Source organism: Lissotriton vulgaris, chromosome 5 (genome assembly GCF_964263255.1).
Source record: "Lissotriton vulgaris chromosome 5, aLisVul1.2, whole genome shotgun sequence".
NCBI classification, from domain to species: Eukaryota; Metazoa; Chordata; class Amphibia; order Caudata; family Salamandridae; genus Lissotriton; species Lissotriton vulgaris.
The window spans coordinates 926,833,151-926,857,672 of NC_141693.1; the positions used below are offsets into that span (position 1 = coordinate 926,833,151).

The following is a 24,522-nucleotide window of genomic DNA, read 5'->3' on the forward strand; positions in this document are numbered from 1 at the left end:
ATCTCACGCAGCAGCACTTTTTGCCGGTCACGGACCTAGACTTCTTTCCTTACAGGACTGACTGGTGGCTCCAGCAGCCGTGGCTTATGACTGACCACCATCACTCAGGCTCTGCCTGATTGCTCACACAAGGGGGAGGGTGGGGGGGGGACGGGAGGTTGGGGGGGGTGGGAGGGGGCTCGGCAAGGACACTTAGGTGCAGATAGGAAAAAAAACAACAAAAAAACTAAAAAAGTTACTTTTTTTTAGGCAATACACTCACAACGACACAACTATATCTCTGAATTTAGATATCTCTTCCCAAAGTCAAACTTATAAAATGTTTAAAGTAAAAAAGGTACGTCCCACAGCTCTTCAACCTTATGTTGTAAGATGGCTAGGGTAGATTCTTTACGAATAATATCTATCAATATATGTGGACTAAACGATCCGACTAAGAGACAAAAAGTGGCGCTAGGTCTACGGACACTGGGTGGGAACATCATATGTATGCAAGAAACGCATATAGAACACTCCCAAAAACATTTACTAGATACCCTAGGGTACAAACTGGTGGGCGCAACTTCACAAGGGGCTAAAACCAAGGGGGTAGGAATTATACTAGATAGAAAACTCGCCATTAACAGCCCCCGCACCAAATCGACCCTCTAGGGAGGTGGGTTATCTCAGAGATTGTACTTCCCAATAATTCTTCTATCACTCTCTGCTCGGTATACGGAAGTAACCTCGACGAACCCGGGGTTATCAATCTTGTATCCGGGGAGTTAGCACATTGGCCCACCCCGATAGTTCTCTGTGGGGATCTTAATGTCCATCTACCCAGCAATTGGGCTTCAGACTCAACACAAAAATACAAAGGCAGGAAACCCAAAGTCTTTCAAGCCCTGAACAACCTCATGCAAACCCACGGCCTAATAGATGGGTGGGCTAACAAAAATCCCACCCAACCCGGATACACGTTTTATTCAGCCCCACACAAAACCCTAGCCAGACTAGACTACTTCCTTATCTCCGCTTCATTAATGAACAACTTCACAATTGACATAGCACCCCGATTTCTATCCGACCACAATCCACTTATAGTCACGCTAAAAGGGGTATTACCACAGAAGGAACCCACAAAGTGGAGCTTCGAGAAAGCACTATTACAGGATAATAACTATGTAGTTCATATGCAGGGGTGGATCCAGGAATTCCTAGAAATCAACAACGGCACTGCCTCTCAAATGACAGTGTGGGACACTGTGTGGGACACTCTAAAGGCGGGGATCAGAGGTGAGACCCTGAGATTTTCTTTTCAGAAAAATTCTATGGAAAGAAAACGTATCAGCGAGCTACAGGATAAACTAAGGAACATTGAGATTAAACTAACGCAATTAATACATGCAGGATTGGACTGCCAATCTACTCAAGAGGAAGCAGTACTTGCCAAGGCAGAAATAGGCACTGTTTACATGGAAACACTAGGGCAAAAAGCTACGAGTGCAGTGATAGTATTGGGCACCACCTTGCTGTTAGGACAAGACAGCAGGTATCCAACAGCGAAATACACGCAATTAAACTTCCCTCTGGCGTCGAAACCACAGACCCTTCTCTTATCCGGAAGGGATTTCAGGAATATTATTCTAAATTATATACTGAGGAAATCTGCTCCGGGGGAGATACTTTAGACCGCAAAATTTCTAGTTACCTTAGTGAGTGCGAATTGGGGCAACTCAACCCCATGGATAGCGAGTCCTTAGACCGAACTCCTACCTGGGAGGAAATCCAGGAAGCTCTCACAAGGCTACCAGATGGGAAAGCCCCTGGCCCAGATGGCATCCCCACAGAATTTTTTTAAATCTTTGCTCCACAAATTAAAACAATTTTGTCGGACGTAATTTCATCTATCTTCAATGGGGCTCTGCCACCGGACTCATGGGCTCACGCCAGGATTTCTATCTTTTTAAAGAAAGACAAATCCCCCTTGGACATGAGTTCTTATAGGCCCATTACCCTCATCAATAGCGATTCCAAAATTTTTTCCAAAGTGTTAGCCTCTAGGATCTCTCAAATAGTGGAATCTCTAGTATCTGACTGGCAGCACGGGCTCATTCCCAAGAAAGGAACTACTGAACACGTTAGAAGAGTGATCACCTTGTTTGACACCGCACAGGTCGCCGGAGACCCTATGTCACTCATTTTACTCGACGCCGAAAAGGCTTTCGACCGAGTGTCCTGGAAAAAAAAAAAAAAAAAAAAATGAAATTAGACAATGCAACCCCAGTGATGTTCATGAGGTTACACATATGGATAACAAATCTTAGAAATGTGTAACTCAGCAGCCAATCTTCACTAGAGTTTGGATGTAGATTTACATTATAGTTATAGACTATGAAAAATATGTTAGAAAATGTGGGCCAGAATAATCATTTTGGTGTTCTTTTAATTGGTCTGTGTTATGTAAAAATTGAATACTTCATTTTTTAGGTAAATTATTAGCCACTTGTTTTATCCCATGTGATTAGGCTGCTTGACCAAAACTGCTCTAGTTCTTTTGGCTGTATAATATCTATGAAAAAGTATCGAAACAGAAGTCAAACAAAACCTCTTCATTTTCTGCTATGAATTTGAGTCCCCTTTAAGATTTTGACATCCATGGAGATTTCAGTTCCGAAAAACAAAACGCTTCTCTAAAAGTCTCCCGTCATTTTTTTTAAGATGCTAGGAGTTCCACTTCTCCCCAAAACCCTGTTTTTAGTCCACGCTCCTGAACCAGGTCAATCTTTGGAAACAGGATTGTGGTTTCCCTTTTTCTCGTATAGGTCGCATAAATGTATTTCTTTACCACTTCTTTCTATGTTCCTTGCTTCCAGAATTAGATTATCTCACCATGCAGACTGCCAGCTTCCAAGGCTGGAATACATTCTAGGAATTCGTAGGAAAATCCTAGATTAGATTCTCATGGTTGCTCTGGAATCCACACCTTTAGAGTTATCATAAGTTTCCACTTTATTAGTTGTCGTAATAAAAGGTGTTACAACTTTTAATATGGAGACATTAATGAAACAAAGTATCCATTTGCCAACCCCTCCTCACCTTCAACAGGAGCTCCTTGGCAGAGTGGGACATCACAATTCGGTCGCACCATGCTGGACACCTAGTGTTCATGTACTGCTTTCCTTGGCCGCTTTCTTCACTGTATGGATAACTGCAAAACAATAATCAGGGGAACATATGTCAACCACAAACATGCTGATTACTTTATACCACACTACAGAGACTTTTTGTTTATCGATCCCAAAAAAGTAGCACATACAAAAATATTGAATAAGTGCCCAAACTTAGACTGTCATTTTAACCATTGCAGAGGAAGGCAGCAGTGGAGGTGGGGATAGCACCAACCCAATGGCATTTCCCCTGCTTCCACCAATGGCCTGGTAAACCTGAGTACTTCAAGGATCTTGTGGTGACATTCAGAACCAGATTAAGAAATGACCTGGAGGGTCTGAAAGATGGTACTAGGGGGGCGGTGGGGTCATTAACAAGTAGCTAATGTAGTCGACCCATCTTTCGTTCCTCGGAGGCCACACAATCCCGAAGAATTCCCCGACTGGCCTGCTTATTATCTAGGGTAGGTCAGGGAATATCCAAAGATTCGGGCAGCCCAGAAGAGTGGGAGGCAGCTCTAATAAACTCCTGTATATCCAGAAGTGTTGGTAATTGTTAGAAATGGGATTTCTGGTTGGCTAAGGCTTGCGCCAAAGCCAGGCAGGGACCACCACTCTAGTCCGGGCAAGAGAGTTACACACCCAAGATAACACCTGCTCACCCCCTTGGTAGCTTGGCAGGAGCAGTCAGGCCTATCCCGGAGGCAATGTGTAAAGCGTTTGCACAACACACACACAGCAGCAACACACTAGGCCCACCACAAAAGGAACTCCACACAAGGTTATATATAAAAATAGCCTTTGTATATAAGAACCACATTAGAGTAGTATTCACACACTGTACACTGTGCCAACTGGCACTGGGAAATATTTACAGGGGATTATATACACATGACCGGCTAATCAGGCCACAGCCAGAATCTTTAGAATAGCCCAAGTAGAAAATGTAAAAGCACAACTTGTAACTACTGGCAAAATTAGGAACTTAGTATTATCACATTAGCGTTAGACACCATCCCAATATATCATAACATGACATTAGGCAGTAAAACGTTAGACCCCAAGCCTCCTTAGTATAATCACATTATGCAGTAATCATGAGGCCTACATCACATTTGTCCCAGGCATCACAGTAGGTATAAAAAAACCCTATGCATAAATCACTTTGGGCAAATCATTATACCATGACATTTGTATTAGGCATGACCACATTAGGCAATCGCAGTAAGCGTAAAGACATTATGCAATACTCACATTAGGCATCACCATCATAGGCAGGTACCATACTAGGAATGAACAAATTAGGCCTAAACCCAGGACTGACCCCCCAGGCCAATGGGCCTTTCACTTGGGGCATCAATGCCCTATGTCCAGAAATGTCAGGGCGTAATCAGAGGACCTCTGACGAGTCCTCGGGCTGCCTCAGCAGCGAAACTAATGGGCACAAAGCACTGTGACAGTTGGAGTCCTGCTCTGGGAAAATAAACTGTGCCCCAAAACTTCCCCCAGGGCAACGGGGAATCAGGCAACACAAGCTCTGGCACTATGGTGCCTCTGGGGCTCTTCACACAAACTGCTCCCTCAGTGCAGCTGCCCGTAACTGCAGTGCAGCTGGAAACTGACTTGGGCACCACTGTACCAACGGCCCTCAAACGAAATGCCCCAAAGTCTCTCCCTTCGGGACTTTTCTAAAAGAAAAAAAAGGTTGCAGCTGCCCGCTACGGCGGTGCAGCTGGAGGAACCAAACAAGCACTGTCACCCTCAGTGCTTTGGGAGAGCGTCCCTAGGGGGGAGGCACCGACAATGTGCCTCGATCACACCCCCCCAGATACACAACACAGCCCCACTCACCGGGGCTGTTCAGGATGCTTCTGCTCTCCCCTGGTGCCACCTCTGTCACTCTTCAGCGTCGTAGGGCCTCTGCCTGCAGCCGGCAGACTCTCCATCCATGCGGGGCTCTCCTCCGTTCATGGGTAACCCCCCTATGGAGCGAAGTCTCAGTCGTCATCTGGCAGGTTGCCAGCACGGGGTAGGCTCCCGCCTGGATTTGTCTGCCGATGCGAGGCTCTCACCGGCACTGGAGCCTCGCTAGTCCTAAGGCACATGTCCCAGCTCAGGGTAGGCTCCCGCCTGGGTCTTCTGGCTTCCTGGAACACAGGCAAGGCTCCGCTTTCCTTCCGGCCTGCTGGTCCTTTCTCCTGCCCACAACCAGGCACTCCGGGGGCCTGACTTCCAGTTCCTTCTGCCGTGGCTGCACTCTCCCTCATGTAAGCGCGGGGTGGGCTCCCGCCTTACGATTCAGCACTGTTGCGGGGTGGGCACCCGCTTGTTAAAGTGGACAGTCTCAAAGAAAATGTGGGGTAGGCACCCACTAGAGAGCATGAAGGCTGGGTTGGCTCCCGCTCAATTTACAAATCCTCTCGAGCAGCGGCCATAACACAGGGTGGGCTCCCGATCCACCTCAGGCACGGGGAACCCCTCATGCTGGGGCTCCCTTCAGAAAAACTCTTGCAGCCCAGCGCTGCAGGGAAAACAGACTCCTCTATCCTGGAAGCAAAAGAAAAAGCGCTCACGAGGTACCAGGAGCTACAGCAGTGTCTCCAAAGAGGCCAAAATAAAGGGTCCTTGGAGCTGGGGAGCCCTAGCAAAGCGCAGCCAGGCAGGCCAGCATGCAGGAAACCTCAGGAAGCAGCCACTGGGACCAGCTGCGGTTCTTCCTGGCAGCGTGTCCCCCTAAAGTCAGCACAAGCACAACACTTTCATGGGGTCACAGCCCCTGCATTTATACTACATTTCCTTTGTGTCACAGCACAGGGGTTAGGGATACCAGTAAGAACTGGTATAGGGGAGCTTTGGAGCACTTTGTTTTGCTAAGCTCCACTCTCCTTTGTTAGGTGGGGCTCAGGGATCAGACGCACCACAGAGGGCGGAGCTAGCATTGAGGAGGTAAGGCACATCCCTATTCAGGTCCCAGGTCCCAGGTGCAACTCCTCCCTCCCATCTACATGCCGATCTCTCTATTCACCATTGGGCAGACTAATTCTGGCTCCTGGAGCCACCCACACCATCCAGCACCTGTCAATCACAAGCCAGACATGCAATTCACATCAGGCAGGCAGACACACCGCACACAGAAATGCCAACTTCTAAAAGTGGCATTTCTCCACCAGTCACCATACATCTGCGCACACCATTGCGCAGCATTTATTCTCACGAGTTCGCACATACTAAACTTGACCCTGCACTCCTCTAATAACAGGAATTGCCAGGGACACACATATTCCCCATGCATTCCTATGGGAGGGCAGGCCAATCTCACCACATGCACTCCGAGTGCGCATGCACTTTACACTGGGCCACAGTGCTAAAGTGCGCAGAGGCCAAAAACTACTAATATCAGGTCACAGAAAAGGCAAAAAGTTTAGGGGTGAACCTGCCAAAAGGGCCAAGTCCAACAGTAATCCTAAGGATTAACTTCTAAGGAGTGTGTGTGTGTGTGCTCCCAATGGCAACAGGGACATTCTTGTACTTTTCTTGACAACACCAAGCACACGCATGGTACAAAAGGGGACTCAGTTCTTGTACTGCATATTTACATGGTCTTGGCAAGGAAATTCCCATGATGGCCCTTTTTCAGCTGCCTACATACACTCATTGGAAGGTAATCATTGTGGGTAACAATGCATGTGGGGCCCTGAGACTCAAGAGATTCTCTAAGACATCCATGGTGCTAAAGCACACGTGTGGTTCCAAAAAGTTAATCCATGAGGTTGCACAGAGGCTGGCCCTCTGTGATACACCATTAACACCAAGCAAAATTAGATTGGTGGTGCCCCTGTAATGAGGTATATTACTGCAAGAAAAAAAGATAGGGGATAGTGTGGTGGCGGCGATGATAGGACCCGATAGTACCTCAGCATTTAAATTCATATTCAGCAGTTGAAGCTAAGCTGAGAATAAGGGCACATAAGACATCACAGTAATCTAAACAAACATAAGACAAGGCTATGAGAGCTGTTGACAAGAATTAAAACAAAAAGGTTTTTCCTTAGAATTTAGGGTAAGAATGGGACAGGGAGATTAATGTTAGCTAAAGTAGAGTTTAACTTGGAAGACATACCGTAGATCACAATGATCAGATCATGACACCAACTGCAGAATCCAACTACACGCCCCAACAAAACAAAACCCCATTCTGCCAAAATACTTTCAAGTACGGTGTAGCGCGATAATGAAATAAATGGGCTGTAACTTAACTATTAACAGAACCTCGTTAGCATATTGGTGAACATATAAGTCACGAGCGAACTGCAAATTCTCTATTGTAGATACAAGTGCTTAAAACACCAAATAATTATATTAAATATTCACAAGTCTTTACAGAACTGAGCTGGTATTATGCTACACTATCTGAAAGGGTACACAAAATGCTAGCCCAACAATGTCAGTGCTATGATTATTTTTCCGTGGTAAACACACTGGCACATGCCTTATTCTTTTGCCCTTGACATAATACCATGTAGCCTCCAGACTGCAGCCTATCAGCCTCTCTATCCAAGATAGGTTCTATATTTAGGTTTAAACAACCACGTTTGTGTTTTTGGTAGTAATAACAGCAATGATAATAAAAACAACAACAAAGCAACAGTAAGAATACTAACAATAAACCAAAAAACAACAATAATATTATTATTATAACAATAAATGATATATGTTGTTTGCTACTGCCTAATCCCCTTTTTTTTTCAACTGCAATTAATAATAGGTGTTACTGTAATCCATTTAAATGGTTCTCGTGTTGTCAACTTTGGAAGGATGAAATTCTATATTGACACATGGCATTTAAATTCATGGCCTGATGCACAGAAAGAGGAAATAAGCGTTTAATTAACAGAGCCATCAGATCAGCTAACGGATGAGTTAGTTCCCATGGTACATAAATATATTGTCTCTGCCAGTGTTTACCAGATTCAACCTTTCTTGTATAATTTTACAAATAGGTATTTCAATATTTTGTTTAACTTTATTATGTGGTATGCAACCTCTGAACAAAGTATAATGAAATTGTTATGCTAGTGTTAAATATTAAGATTAAGGGTATCCAAATCAAAGTACAGTAAATCAGATCCAAGTGTATATTATAAAACTAAATATATGAACCGCTTGTTTCAAGTGCGCATCTACAACACCATAGTTGTGTAAAGCAAACTTTGGCTCATTGACCATAACCTTTTCTCACCATCTAAGTACAACTTTCAAAAACATGATTCCAGAAAAATGGGTCCACAGAATGAAGTGCTGCACTTCATTCCTATCGGGGTCACTAATGGTCTAAGTTTTAGAAAGTGAGCTCAACAACTTTTGAAATTCATTTTAAAACACATGTTCCGACTCTCTATCATCAATGGAATTTTCAGAACAACCAGCCCCCTAGGTTTGGTTACAGGGTCACGCCCGATATCGCAGGGTCAACAAATATTACAAAATTCCATGTTGGTGTAGGGGGTAACTTGCTTTTCCATTGTGCGTTGTGTGAATATTCCACTTACAGGTCATGCTATGGTTGAACAATTTGCATTGTCATGGGTTCTGCCACAGCTCTAACATGTAAAGATTGGTGAATAGTAAAAGAGATTCCATAAGTAGTGTCAAATAATTCATAATTTGGTATTTTTATAGGGTGAGTAGAGGGGATGTTGTCTTCCAGTGATATTCCATGAAGTACATTCAGTTACCCAACATCGCTCAAGCATTAAATATTTTATTTTAATACAACTGGGAAAACAAAAAAAATTAAATTTTTAAATCACTCTAGAACGAATGGCTTTAAGCAGAATTAAGGAAAGCCTGTGTGTAGTGCTTAATGTATAAAAGAAAAAGTGCCTGGACCAAAGTTTTGCTCAGAGGTCCGCATCAGGAACCCACAGACAGCGCTATTGGATGTCAGTGTGCCGAATGATACGGTTGTAGTGAGTTGATTCCATGTCACTCCTCTTTAATCTACCAACAGACACTCCATGCCCCTTTGTCTTACTTTTGCAGGTTCCTGCTTTCTCCTTTTGTGATATTTATTCCCTCTTTCTCTTGAGTCTCCTTTCCCCCTTGTGTGCTTTTTCTCTCTCTCGCTTTGGGTAAAAGTCTGATGAAGAAAAAGTAGGTTCTCGTTTGCTAACATGAGTGCCGGTGAGCCCCATCTGCAACCACCAAGTCAAATTAAGTGCTGCCTGCATGCCTACATCAGATACATATTTCTTATTTTAAAGGACCCCAATTTGTTTTAAAGGCTGAAAAGATTTATAGTACTTAATGAAATTAATATTATTTTGTAAATACATTTTAATTTATATTACTTCTATTTCACAAGGTCCTGATACAAATACATGTATTATAGAGACCGTGATAGGTCCTCAATTGGTGTGGCAAACTTGATTGTACATAGCATGCATGATTATGCAGAGCATTATTGATTATGCTAAATACTTTAGTCCCATTTGACAAATCTGCACAAAACTGCGAAATGAATCCACCTTTTGATGACGATATAAAATTGTGAGCACATTTGTTAAGTGGGAGGGTCCCCAAACACCTCAGCCATATTTTTTTGAGTGTTAATTCAAAGCTTTGATTAAGGCAGCTGGAAGAAAAATGCTGGGTGAAATGATACTAAATTAAAGCACGCACACAGAGGTAAGTGGAAATATTAGAGGAAAAAAGCAAATCTGGGTCAGAAAGAATCTAACTTTGGAAACTAACTGGTTGAGAAAAGTTGATTAATTTGCTGTGCGGATTCTGTTTAAAGGTCTGGACTCTGGAGACTTAATTATGGATACACTTTTGCCAAACCGTGGAGGATTTGGAACAGTATATGTGATTCTAGAAGAGTGAAAATACCCTTTCCTTCTTGAGAAAATGCCTGTACTTGGCCATAGGCTGTCAATGTCACCTTTAAAAACACAATAGGCAAATGAGTTAATTCCCAGCATATAGACCCCAATATTGATCCAAGGCCTGCATTGATTCCGTCTAAAGTGTATAAGGCACACCTGAAAGTCACACAATTTTCCCAGTCCAGCTATTTAAGGTAGATATTATTGTCCCTGCATGACAATTCTTCATGAATCTTTCCAAAAAGAAAAAACGTCCACCAAAATATGATCGAGGAAAGTTGTACGCTGATAGATCGAGGAGAGAGAACTTAAAGGCTGTATCATGATGTGCATTTTCCGTTTATATTCTCATGCTGAATTCTGCTGCTCAAGACCATGAAGTGTTGGTGCTGATGCAGGGACACGCGCCACTTATTGAGACTGAAAGATATGCCCTGCGCAAAGTGCCCACTAGGCATGGCTCTGACCGTTGGGCACTGAGGCCAGGATCCTTAGTCTCGTCAAAGGGCAGAACATGTTCCCAGCACATGTTCCCAGCACCTGATGGTCACACTCCCAGCTCATGCCAAAGTAGTAGAGGGGCAAGTCGCTTCTTACACTAAACCCACAACAATGTCTCCAAATTTCTATACATTGTGTTGTACAAAGAAACAGAGAAACATGCTGACATATACCCTGTGGTTAATTCAGATATTTTTTTAAACCTACAAAAGTAATGTTTTCTGAACCCATCATGTTCCTCCCTATTCCCCAGCAAGTGTTTTATATTTTTCAGAACAATTGCTGATGGATTTTCTAAATAAAAATAAATAAATAAAAATGAATCAATACCCTCATCTCAAAGTCAATACCTTCTCCCCTTCTGCAGGACACACACACTATGCACCCTCTTCCTTTATCCTTCACCTTGTGCGCTTTAAAATGTACCACTACTCTCGGAGTAGTTTCTTTTCTCAATGTTAAACTAAATATATTAATTACATAAAAAAGTACCGGATCACGAGAGGATTTATGTAGATCCGCTATTCAAATAACATCGTAATTAGAAAAGAGGCACAAAAAGTCTGCGGGGTAACCGTCAATTAATTAAAATATACGAACAGTGTAGATTCTGATTATTTCAAAGATGCTTTCACTTTTCTACCTTTTGAATAAGATGATGTAATTTGAAAAAAGGTAATTCGTTTCTGCATAGATACATTGTATGACATCATGGTACAGACATAACTTATGACTGTTAGGCAATGAAAAAAAGTAGGTATGTACCACTCACATAATAATAAAACAGGGTTCTTTGTTAGATCTGCACTACAATAAAAAAAAACACAAGCAGAAATTTCCAAGATGTACTTGGAAACGAAAAAATAAAACTGCACGTGGAGAATTTAAACAGGAAGCTCTCTAAATTGTATTTTCATCGCGAGGCAGTGATTTGGGAAAAACATGTATTATGATTGGGAGGGGTAAATTCACCCACTAGGTTACTCGTGTTCATATAGTAGAACTTCGCGAACCCAGTGTTTTCTGCTGCTGGGTGCTTGAAGCCTGAGTTAGCCCATTTTCCATTCTCAGAGTATATTACCTTAGATTATAAATATCTTCCACCTCTTCAGTATCGAAGCGAGTGTAGCCCTTGCAGTTTTGCGTCGAGATTATGCCCTCGGTGGCCATGTACTTCCGAAGGACTAATTCTGCACCATATCTTTTATGTGCGACTGCTGAGCTCCCCAAGATAAACCTTCCAGCTTGAAATTCTTGTGATTGCAAGAGAAAGAAATGCTTTCACGCTTGAAGGGAAACGTATTTGCCACCCTTCTTGGTATGATATTCTAAAGCATAGATTCAAAGCTTTTTCCCAAATAGGTTTACAAGCAACACTGCCATTAAAAGAAGATTAGCCACGGCAAACAGCCACGCAGGGTGTACTGAATGTATTGGAACAAGCCAGTGATTCCAGTACCTTTTCCACCTCATCAAACCCTACAAGACTCGTTTTCAAAACACATTATGAGAATTCAATTTGCTACTTCACTGCCACACAGAAATACAAGCCATTGCTCACTGCTTGTGCATTATTTTAAAGATGAAATCCAGTGGTGCCCCTGCTCCCTTGTCGGTAACTTTTAGATAACGTTATCTTAAATCTATTTTACACATCTTTGTAAGTGTGATGCTGTTTTTTTTGCGCACAATTAATGGAAAAATATGTTTGCGCGCTACCATTTACATTGACAATAAGGAGATTACAATCGGTCAGCGAAACACTCAATAAAGAATCTGATAATAACCATCACCACTGTGACATTAATATTAATGCATATTGTTAGTGCAATAATTATTATCATTATAAATTGCAATTTATATTATTATTATTAGTAGTAGTAGTAGTAGTAGTATTACTTCTCCTGCCAATATTACTTAAAAAAAAATATGTCAGTTTAAATTTGGAATTAGGGGGTGAATCAAACCCAGAATTACTGATTGACGAGGTAATTTCTTATTTCTAAGAGGTCCCTCAGGATTCCACTAGTATTCCTACACTCACTCCTTGGAGTTGTTGGTTCCCTTGATATTGGTAACTATTCTGAAAGAAGTTAATGGGACAATCCGTAGACCATTCTGAATAAGTGCCCAAGTGAAAACAGATTGAACACTGCACAATAATATTTAATTTGACAAACATGTAATAATGAAGGGATTACAAACTGATCGTCAAGGTTGTGGAGGAGTTGTTAGTGGTCCTGACAAGCCTGAGTTTCTGAAAGGCTCAAGGGTGCATGGTAACCAAATGTAGTCCAGTGACTAACTCTGTTCCCATCCTTGCCAGCCGAAGTGATAAACAAGCGGGTAATACACCCCCTGATTTCCTGGAAGGCCAATCCACTTTACAATTTGAACTCAACTCATTATGTTATTTTAAGGGTTATTTTTTTCCTGATGTACAAAGTATTCCTCACCCATGGGATGAGTGTTATATAAAAAAGCACATTTTGTACTGAAATAAATTATGCCAAACCTTGTAAAGAATTTTGTGTTCTGTATAGTTCATATAACAATGAGTCAAAGTGATTAGGTCTGCTTGTTAGTATTCATTTGTCGTATACATTTTTGAAGTCCTGTGAAATGTATGTGTTCTAGAGCACCGCAAATTTTGCTTTAAAGCATTAAAATATTCTTTACAGTATTTTAACACCCACACAATGCCTCACTTGTCTACATAACCAAGTCAGTGATGCACTATTAAAACAGAACTTAATCAAACATGTAAGCCCTCATAATTTCCTATTCCTGTTTCAGTGAAATGATTAAAGGAAATCATATAGGAGGGACTTTCTAAACTCAAGACTAAAAAACAGAGCAGTGACAAGTTTTAGAAATTGGTTTCTTCTGTGCACCATTTTCACTTAAGAAAAGGTGCAGATTAAACCAGACCTCATCAATTACTATATATGTTTTAAATCTGATTAAACAACTGACCTCCTGTAGAGAGACAACACCCAATATGCTCCAAGTGCAGCCAGACAGGAAAGCGACCAACATGCAACAAACACCCAGCTTATCTGGCTCCTGAAAGGTGACAAATAACTCAAGTTTTCTTCGATTAAGTGGAGTGGAAACTCCCAAGGTGACTCATCATGAAGCTGGGTGAATGGTCAATCTATCCAAGAACATACTGCACTGTTGCGAAACACACATTCACATCACAATTATAACAAATAAACAGTCATTGGTTTATACATAAATTAAACATTGTCAGACATATTTTTCTAGGCTCGGAGTTCTGAAAAAAGTGGGTCAGGCACAAAGAGACGTAAAGAAAACAGTAAATATATGTATCAAACCATGATTATTTCAACTAATTTTAAAATAATTTTAAGGTTTTGATGTAGCACTTTGCACACGTTAGAGAAAGTGAAACATGAAAATCAGACAAGTGCGGTAGAGGCACCGCAAAAGTGCACCTTAAAACAAGAAGATGTAGAAAAAATGTATACAAGACCATATTAATACATATAAACGAGCAACACTAATGAATTTCTGAAGCATATGTTGCTTATTAACGTATATTGATGGAATTTGGTGTAAAGTGAAGTGGCCTAACTTTTCAAATGCTTTCTATTGAGAATGCAGCAGTTAAAAAGATCAGTGCAAAAACAGGTAGAAGTGAAGTTCAAGCTTAAAACTTCACATGGTGATACTAGAATTTCTATAGTTTATTAAACAATAAGAACGATTTTTGTAATACGAATTTAGAAAAATATGCATTTATATGAATTTTGTGAGGATTTGTGGTAGGAGAGTGTGTCTAACAATAGCTATTTTAATGTAATAATGATTTTTAAAAATTCTATATATTCCTTATTTGAACTGATTTAATTTAGTTATATTTGATGTTAGTTTAAAGCTTATTTCATTTAAACGTGTGATGCTAACTTAAAGGCCTTTCCAGAATGCTTTTTTTTTAATGACCTTTCCCCTCACTAAATACAACAGTTCATTTCTGCTAGTGAAATGTTGCTTTATTTGTGCCGTACATGTGTACACCCCAACATTCTAGAATTTTCTTCAATGTTCACAATGATATATTCCTTACTTTAGAATGTAACTTATTATTTCTTTTCCACTAGTGTTAGGCCAATGTGGACTTTAAAATCTTTAGTTTCCTATGAATAGCAAGGGAAAACTTCTTATTGTTGCAAGTGTCCTAGGTGGCACTATGCAAATATGGATATGTGATAGTCTTTTGATGGTGGTGGGATGCCAACTCACTGGGGCGATCTTAAAAACGTTATAAAAAACAAAACCCTAAAGGAGGGGCAATGCCATTCTGATTTTTCCTACTCAAGAACTGGATGCTATGCTGATTTATTTTAGAACTATCTTTTGCTTTTGGACAACCTGGTTCATGCTATAGTCGGTAGCTGATGGACTGAACCTTCTTTGCTGAACAATTTTTCCATTTTGCCATTTTCCTTAATTCATTGTTTATGCTAATGGACTCACCCTTAATCTGAACCCATTTTCCATCTTTGAAGGACTTGAGCTATTAGACAGCAAACTATCCTTCTTCCGTAATGGTGGTAGGACTCTGTATCTCTGTAGTTGATACTGAATATAACCCTACGAGAAAGCCTTCTTAAATGTTGGGCATTGTTAAACAAATTGTGATATTCTTAAGTGAACTTTTTAAGAAATTACTTGTGGCAATGAATTTTGGATCTTGAATGGAATAACCTAATTAATCAATTATATTGCTGAGTCTATTATTGAGTTATGCTGATTCTTTCATTCAAACTGTGTTGTGTCCTAATGATTTAATGCATTGGAGGGAGAATCACCAAGCCCTGACAGAATATCAGGTGTTATTTCTTTTGTTTTGTATTGCAGTTGCAGAGTTTTTGATGTGCTTTATCCTAGCTCAACTTAACTACTTTTGGAGGCTGGGTATTCCTGTTGCTATCCTTTATTTCTACAGCATGGTTTTAAGAATGGTGTACCTAAATTTGATCTCTAATTTGTGAGTTGGCTGTCAATTAATGGTCCTTATTGGACAACTAATGTGGAGTTTGGTCACCCTAATGTCCACCCCTCCTATCAGTGAAGAAAGATTCATCGGAGGATCATTGCCTCTGTGGTAGATAGAAGTGCTACAGATTGTCTAATCGTAAAGGGCCCAGTACAGTTAGAAGAGTAAATGAGAGTAAGCGTATAACAAATATTTTTACCACGCTTTACGCGGCAACAGTTTATTGGAGTTTCTATATTTGGGATAATCCATGACATTTTAAGTGGCTGCATTCCTCTTTTTCAGAATGTGCACTTTTGGCTGTATTAAAGCTTTGAACATGAGTCTATGGAGCATCCACAATAATTATCTTCACAATTCTTAGATTTATACACAAAATGAGTGCTGTATTTTGTAACTGAAATAATTTTGAGACTCTTCCAAGACAAATTTGGCCCTTTTCCTTTGGGTTTCCTGACCTGGGTTGTGTCAGCCACTGTGCTTGCAGTTTCAGTAAATGGTGTAACTGTTTCCAAGGGCAGTGAGTACATTGTAAGCCACCAGCTTTGGCTGTTTGATAATACAATATATGTTAACGTTTTGCAGCTCAAATGGAACCCAGCCTTTCTGCCATGATCTGGCACAAGACCAACAATGATCTTCAGCTCCTTCAATGTACGAATGGTGAAAGAGCGAAAAACTATGCAGCTTACAAATGCAAAAAAAAGAGTAAGGGCCTGATGCACAGAGATACATTTACACTTTTGTGTACGGTTACGTTTGGTTTGGAATTCACAAACTCTGATTTAAAAGTAAGTTTATGGTTGAGGAGGATCCGCAGTCTGGGCAGAGAACTCAGCACATGAAAAGATAGGCATCTTGCATTTGTTTTTGGCAGAGGTCTCTGACCCGACTGCGGACCTCCGCAGTCCTAAACATACTATGAAATCGGAGTTTGTGAATTCCAAAACAAACATAAACTTGCAACAAAGTGTAAGTTTATCTTTGAATTTGGCCCTTTATTTATAAACTAGTCTACTTTCCTTTTCACAGCTTATATACTAAAGGAACTACATAGAAAATAACTTTGATTCCACTGAGAAAGTATCTTATTTTGCTTAGGATCCATGTATTTTTTCTACAGATGCCAGCCAAAGAGATGTGTAGTTGGAATAATCACATTCATGTGATTTTATTTCATTTTGCTGAATCCGTAGAGAATTTAAAACAACTTGCACAACAGCTTAAATGCAAGACAGTGTGGCACATGCATTTTCCTTTCTATTTATTTAACGGAATAATCCTAAATTTAGACCATCATACTAATTAAATTGGGAGCACAGAAGACATCTGGAGAGAGAAGTTAGAAAAGAATGACATTGTACCAGATATGACAACTAGATACAGTTTCTCAGAATTACCAACCCAAACATGACAAGACCAAGAGTGTACTGTTTCAGAATACAAACAGCAACATGTAATATTTGCTAATGATATAACTCTTGTAGGGCAGGAACTTGAAAACGACATTAAGTTTGTGTAGAGAGGTCCAGACCTATGATCCTTAGGAGCCCTCAAATTCATCCCGTAGTTTCCCTTGCTCTGCCAGAATCATCTATGTGGTTCCTTTCTCTATAGGCATGTTGTTGCCTGTTCTCCATAGAACTGTAATGCAGTCAGAGACATTAATTAGACTGTTATGTACCGATGCAAGTATAGTTCATTGAAGCAAGGAGTAGCTCAGCTGTCTGTAACGAATTAGGCATGTTTCTACTGTGTGTGACAGGGAAGAAACAGCTCTGCTGTCTGTCCAGAGCATGGTATAAGTGAGCAGAGCAGAGCAATTGATCTGTTAAAAATGAGCGGTAGTTCAGATGTCTTTGGCAAGTGAAGGATAGCCACACTGACTTTGACAAGTGAGGTATAGGACAACTGAGCAAGGGGTGATTTCCAGGAACTCTTCTCGGGTGGACGATGGACAGCCTAGCTGCTCTCTTGCACAAGTTGATACATTTACCTACAAACCTTCCTGCTCAGCTGTATCCATCAATACACTTATCTCTAGAACACTTATTAGAAAGACAAAAAAAAGAAAGATCAAATGGTCTGTTAATAGGAAATGGAAGAACTGCTCTAGGGATTGCCATCAAACAGAGTGAGCAAGCAGATACGAAAGACACAGTTACTGCAAAGTCAGAACAGTTCCAGGAACTCAACTACTGCCCATTCAAAAGTGATCAAAGACAAATCTCTGCTTAATAGGAAGGCAATGCAAATGCATTAGATAAAAACATGATGGCACTATTTGATATTTACTATGAACCAGCTTGCTATGCACTGTACTGGTGTATCCACTTGAGGTTTTATAATACAAATTTGCAAAAGACTGAAGCAGATTAACAGCATTTATCTTGAGTGCACTGGGCATTTCTGCCAATTTTTGGTGCTCAAGGATCAATTCTGATTTACAGCAGAAGTGCAGCTCATTGTGTGTCCCCTTTTATAAAATATATTGTGCGGGCAGTTGGTTAATCTTTACCCAATGTTAAGTATGCAGTCCTTCATTTGATTTAGGACATGATCCCTCTAAGGCATTAATTTCTGTATGTACAGGATTCACTTCTGTGCACGGTGCATGGCAGAAGAGCTACCGGAACACTCAAAGGGCCTGCTTACGAGTTTGGTGGATCGGTTACTCCATCACAAATGTGACAGATATCCCGATCGCAGTATTACAAGTTCCATTATGTTTCATAAGTTATAATCAAACTCGTAATACGGCGGACGGGATATCCGTCATGTTTGTGATGGAGTAACCCGTCCTCCAAACTCTTAAGCTGGCCCTTGTGCACAGTCTGAGTCCCTTTAGGAGGAGCACAGCGGCGCCAGGACCTTAAGGGACCTTATCACAAGTGGATGTCATCACATATGCTTTCCTGATGTGGGGGTTCATTCCCCCTTCTAAAAGCAGCCATGGGTGTGTCTCAGTGATCTCAAGATTTGGGGGACCATCTGCATAGAAACATGGAGAGCCTGGTCAACCACAGCTTCAACTTGTATTCCTAGGCTCCCTTCTGGGCAGACACTATCATGCTCTCTTTGAGCATCTGCAGTATTTTTGCTGATAATGGGGTTCAAAGTCTGCATCAGGCAAACCCTGTTTTTGTGTGTGGCGGTGCAAGCTAAGCCTTGCAACTGCCGTTATTTCACCCTCAGGACGTTCGAGGTTGCTATCGGATATTCCCTAACAATAGCAGCATTTTTGTGCGATTTATAAAGTGACGGAAATATGAAAAAGTGAATGTGTGGGTTTGTAGACAGACGTTTAAAGTAGGAACTAGTCTAGATTCTAAATCTTTTTCTAATTTCACTGATATCAGGCAAGAACCACCTCTAGGCATAAGTCTAATGTTCCTCGCAGACAGCCATGTTCTCAGTTTTTTTTTAGTTAAGCCTCAGGTAATTGCTTTCTTTCCAATCACCCATTCAATGCAAGCAGATAGGACAAGGCTCACCACCAGTACTCAGGTCCTCCCTCCAAATAAAAAAGGAGCAGAAGGTGTTATTAGCAATCACCCCAAGTTTCTGGAGTTTCACACACCAGTACAAAGGTAGCTTGCAGTGCTGTATACATTCTGGATTAATTAAATGATCTATAATGACTGAGTTATTTGATTTCTGTGGGATACCTTACCATTTCTTACAGAATACAAGTGCTAAATACTCAGGTAACAATAACTGTGGCAAATACTGCTTCACGTTGCAGCATTAGGGGAAGTAAAAGTGTGGCTCTCAAAATGACACTTTTAGAGCCTCTGAGGCAAGTGTATGTTAAGTTTCTGCAAGTTACTGCACAAACAGATTACTACACCATGCTGACAATATCCCAATATCATGTTTCGTTGACAACAGTGATTGCTCATCAAACATGAGCTGGCGTGGAACAGTTCTGATTGATGTAATGTATTGGTGCACTGTATTCCATAATGAGATACAGATGCTACTGCCATGTTTATATTATTAAAATGGAAATTAATATAATGAGTGGTATGTTCATGTTACCTTAACAGACATCTAGGAAGCAGATGCAGTGTTATTGCTTGTTTCCTCTGCATCCTTTCTGATTACCTGCTATGCTATGTAGTCAGGTTTACATTTTACCCCAGTTTACCATACAGAAGAAAATTTTTTAAGGTGGTGCCTCAAAAAAGGCTAGTTTAGTAACACCTATCCTATCTCTACAGATTGATGTACATTGCAGTAATTCTATATTGTATATAAAATCATCAAAGCCTATTTTATGGTTTTTACAAAGTGTATAACATTTAAGAAGCAAAAACAGATACATAGAAGTTATGGAGCTGTAGCTTTACCTGTGGAAGTGTCACACAAAACAAACATTTGTTTCAACAGCATCTGTTTATATTTTGGCAGGACTGGTAAGGGAGAACTAAGCTGTGGTCATGTTAATGCAATATATGTTACAGTTGTAGTGTGAGAATTCTGTGCTATTATACCAGCTTGTGAGAATGAATACAGTCCTTTAAGGAAGGGCAGCTAGCCAAATACCACCTTAAGGGTGGAGTAAAAATGAGCAAATGAGGGCAGGGCAAAATCAAATCAGTTCATGTTGTGGAGCAGAGTGACAGAATAATGCTGATTTCACCCATTCGGAGATCCACCAAAGATAGATCACAAGGGTGGAACCTTGTTGCACTGTCCATAAACCCACTATATGGGCTTATTTACACAATCATTTATGAGTACGGAAAGTAGTACTATAAAAGTACTCTTATGTACTCTCACAAGCATTTGTGAATCAGCTCAAAAAGTGCCCAACTCCACACTAAAAAATGTGCAAAAAGTGCACCTTCTTTATATTTGTTTTAGTTTTATATGACTAACCCTGGACTATCCCCATGGCATTCCAAATTTAGATGTATGGGGGTTAATTCACAAAAGCATGTTGGAGTATGTAAAATATTACTACAGGAGTACTACTTTTTGTTCTGTGGAGACACAAGTGAAGCAGGAGAGGGTGGCTGAGACCATCATCATGCAATCCTCTGCCTCCTCCTGGGTACTAAGACCCGGGTGAGGCAGAGGAAAAAATTAGGATGCAAGTGATTCCTCATCACGTCTCAACAATAGGAAACAACCACAGTGTTGTCACTGTTATGTCATACAAGCGAGCAACTGGTTTCACTCAACAGTCTTCCTTAGCATAGGCATACATAACAGACAGGTCTGTGCTGACTAAAAGGTAATCCATCTTGTCCCTGAATAGTTTTTTGCTCAGAGCTTCTTGACTTCTACATCTTGGGTGCTGCTCTCTGCGTTAACTTTAATAGCAATCCAGAGTCTTGGATCTTCAACAGTCAAATATGTCACTGTGATTATACTATATGGATTGAGAGATCATTGCTTAACATGAGGGCTTCATTGTTCATAAACTGTAATACATGCATACGGTGCACAGGATTTTTTAACTGAATTTTACACTCCGCAGGAAGTCACTTTATTGTTTAGTATAGCCAGCTATTTTTGCGATTGAATTTCAGCCTGCATATATTACTTAAAAATAAGAAGGACCAAAAATGGGAACATCCATGAATTTTCATCCATTATGCCTAACTGGCCTACCATATGAAGCTTGAAAATCAGGAAGCTATCTAGCTTCTGATGCAGCAGTAGAATTTAGCTTATTGTGCCATAATTTACACTAGAGGTTAACACGAAAATGCTTAAAGAATGAAATTTGAAAAATGTGCCTTTTTTAAAATGCTAATTAACAAGTAGCATGATTTTTTTGTAGTAAGTACTAATTTATTGTAATTACACTACTAGGTCAGACTAGGCCTCATTCATCTTTCTATCTTTCAGTTAAATTTCTTCTTTAATAAATACATTATTTTAAAAAATACTGAACTATGCAATAATATTTGATAACTGATTAACACTTGGCTTGATTAAACATGTAATCTTTGTAGAATGTGCTGATTTTAAAATGCATTTCATCTTTTCCTAAGCTACATTTTGTCATCATAGTTAGTTAGTTTATAGCTGCCACAAATTCACAATGCTGAATATTGACTAGTGTTATTAAACAATAATGCTAACATGAAGACGTGAATCTCATGACTTACTCTCGTAGGTTACAACTAGAATGTTTCTGCTTTAGAATAGTTCATTGTTACACAGTGGAATATTGAATCCTTAATAGTTTAGGCTGTAAGGTTCTTATGGGTCCTCAGAGTGAAACTAATACGCATGAATATTTATCAACTTAGTTGACACTTGTAGAAAGCACCTTGCTGACTTTGTATGCATACGGTGGGAATGAAGGAAGAAGAAGCAGACTATAAAATGAGCCTTCCTCATTGGCTTAAGATGACCTAACTTCAGCTAGGATTGTTGCATGTGTTTATAATATACATGTTCCTAGTTAAAAGAGGAGAGTGCTGCACAGACTGGTAGAGGAATGTGAATGTATCTCTGATGTACTGAACCTATACAACCTTATTCACCACAAAATAGGAATAAATATGCAAATAGACGAATAGTACATCTGATTTCAAGTTTTTTGCTTAATGGTTTTAAGTTTGGATTTGTGATGTAACCATCTCAGAGACAAAGCAACTGGAACAATTTCCCCTTTGTTCCTTTTCCAAAATGACAGGAATATAAGCCATACGTTCTAGTCAGTTCAAAAGAGCCGAATATATTTTTCTGTAATGCTGATTGGGGTATCTTTTCCAGATACAGTCTATTTTTAGACAGTGTCATATTAAATAAAATGCATGAAATGCAACACTCTGCCTCGCCTAAATTGGTGTTATATTTAGAGCTTGCAGTTTAAAACAGATTAGTTAATCTTTTAGCACTCTTTAAAAGCAAAAGGGTGGTTGCACTACCAACAAAGTAGTGTAAGGGATAGCTTTAATAGTATTCACCAAAGTGAATGTCAGTGCCTAAATACGTCTGTACTGCCTGTATCTTCTTTATGATGAAGGACTTGATCATGTCACCTTTGAAAATAGTTGTGCCAAAGATATAAAGATTGGGCAATGAGGGGTCACTCTATCAAATGTTGTCTCCTATTAATATAGGTTACCTGGGGTGCCTTCTAAACTCTACCTGCTCCTGCTGCCAAAGCTGGCAAGATCCCGCCCACTGACGTGCCCGGAAGGCACTTGAAAAGAATGTTGCTCCTTCGGTGGAGCGGGTGCCTTCTAAACTCTACCTGCTCCTGCTGCCAAAGCTGCCCTAAACTCTACCTGCAGTCACCTTCTTGTTTGACTGTCCCCCGGCCGCCGCTAGGAACATCGCGGCAGCTGAGCGGGGGGACCACAACCCCCAGGAACCTCCACGGCAAGATCCCGCCCACTGACGCGCCCGGAAGGCGCTTGAAAAGAACGGTGCTCCTTCGGTGGAGCGGGTGCCTTCTAAACTCTACCTACTCCTGCTGCCAAAGCTGCCCTAAACTCTACCTGCAGTGACCTTCTTGTTTGACGTCCCCCCGCCTCCGCTAGGAACATCGCGGCCGCTGAGCGGGGGGACCACAACCCATAGGAACCTCCACGGCAAGATCCCGCCCAATGATGCGCCCGGAAGGTGCTTGAAAAGAATGTTTGAGCCCGGGCATAGGGCGGGCCGTCTGTGGCTGTCCGGGACCGTACAGGGCCGGGGAGGGCCAGCCCCTTTGACTCACCGAACTCTTTGACATCCTAGTAAGGTTTTACGCACCAATTGGTTTTATTTCACTTCTATTGCTTATTCAATCAATCAATCATTGCATTTATATAGCGTACTACTTACCCAGAGGGTCTCAAGGTGCTGGGGGGGGGGGGGGATCTGCTACTGCTCGAACAGCCAGGTCTTGAGTTGCTTCCTGAAGGCGAGGTGGTCCTGGGTCAGGCGGAGGTGGGTGGGGAGGGAGTTCCATGTCTTGGCGGCGAGGTAGGAGAAGGACCGCCCCCCTGTGGTGGCTCTACGGATGCGGGGGACGGCAGCGAGGGCGTGGCTGGTCGATGGAAGCTGGCGTTTGGGAGCGTAGAAGTTGAGGCGGCTGTTGAGGTATCCTGGGCCTTGGCTGTGTAGGGCTTTGTGTGCGTGGGTGAGGAGACGGAAGGTGATTCTCTTGTTGACCGGGAGCCAATGCAGATCTCTCAGGTGTCCGGAGATGTGGCTGCGACGGGGGATGTCCAGGATGAGTCGTGCTGACACGTTCTGGATCCGCTGGAGTCTCTGCTGGAGTTTGGCGGTGGTTCCGGCGTAGAGGGTGTTGCCGTAGTCCAGACGGCTGGTGACGAGGGCCTGGGTGACCGTCTTCCTGGTCTCGGTGGGGATCCACCGGAAGATCTTACGTAGCATGCGCAGGATATTGAAGCACGACGAGGAGACGGCGTTGTCTTGTCTGGTCATGAGAGGGAGGAGTCCAGGATGAAGCCCAGGTTGCGTTCGTGGTCTGTTGGTTTGGGTGCGCTGCCTAGGGCGGGGGGCCACCAGGAGCCGTCCCAAGCGGCGGGTGAGGATCCCAGGATGAGGACTTCCGTCTTATCTGAGTTCAGTTTCAGGTGGCTGTTCTTCATCTATTCGGCTACCTCTTTCATCCCTTCATGAAGGTTGGCTCTGGCGGGGTCGTTGGTAAGGGAGAGGATCAGCTGGGTGTCGTCGGCATAGATGATGTTGAGGTTGTGCTGGCGTGCGATGTCTGCGAGGGGGCTCATGTAGATGTTGAAGAGGATTGGACTGAGCGAGGAGCCTGGAGGGACGCCGCAGATGACTTCGGTGGCTTCAGATCTGAACGGAGGGAGGCGGACTCTCTGTGTCCTTCCGGCGAGGAAGGATTGTGTTACATATAGTGCACAAAATATGAATAGTATCCCGAGTCTGGGTCAGAAATCATCAATAGGAGGGTCTGTTGGAGGGACACTGGACGCCTTTATTACTAGGGCAGTCTCAGTACTGGAAAAAGAAA

General features: G+C 41.6%; 1 protein-coding gene across 1 annotated transcript in view; it reads right to left on the reverse strand.

Moving 5' to 3' along the window:
* The window catches only part of INPP5A (inositol polyphosphate-5-phosphatase A), a 1,335,101-nt gene that overhangs the window by 34,334 nt on the left and 1,276,245 nt on the right, over nucleotides 1-24,522 (reverse strand). Inside the window, exons 13-14 of the mRNA XM_086919541.1 lie at nucleotides 3,079-3,190; nucleotides 2,137-2,217 (exon numbers count right to left, since the gene is read on the reverse strand). Coding sequence (XP_086775667.1) covers nucleotides 2,137-2,217; nucleotides 3,079-3,190 — 193 coding nt within the window. The remainder of the gene's footprint in view (nucleotides 1-2,136; nucleotides 2,218-3,078; nucleotides 3,191-24,522) is intronic.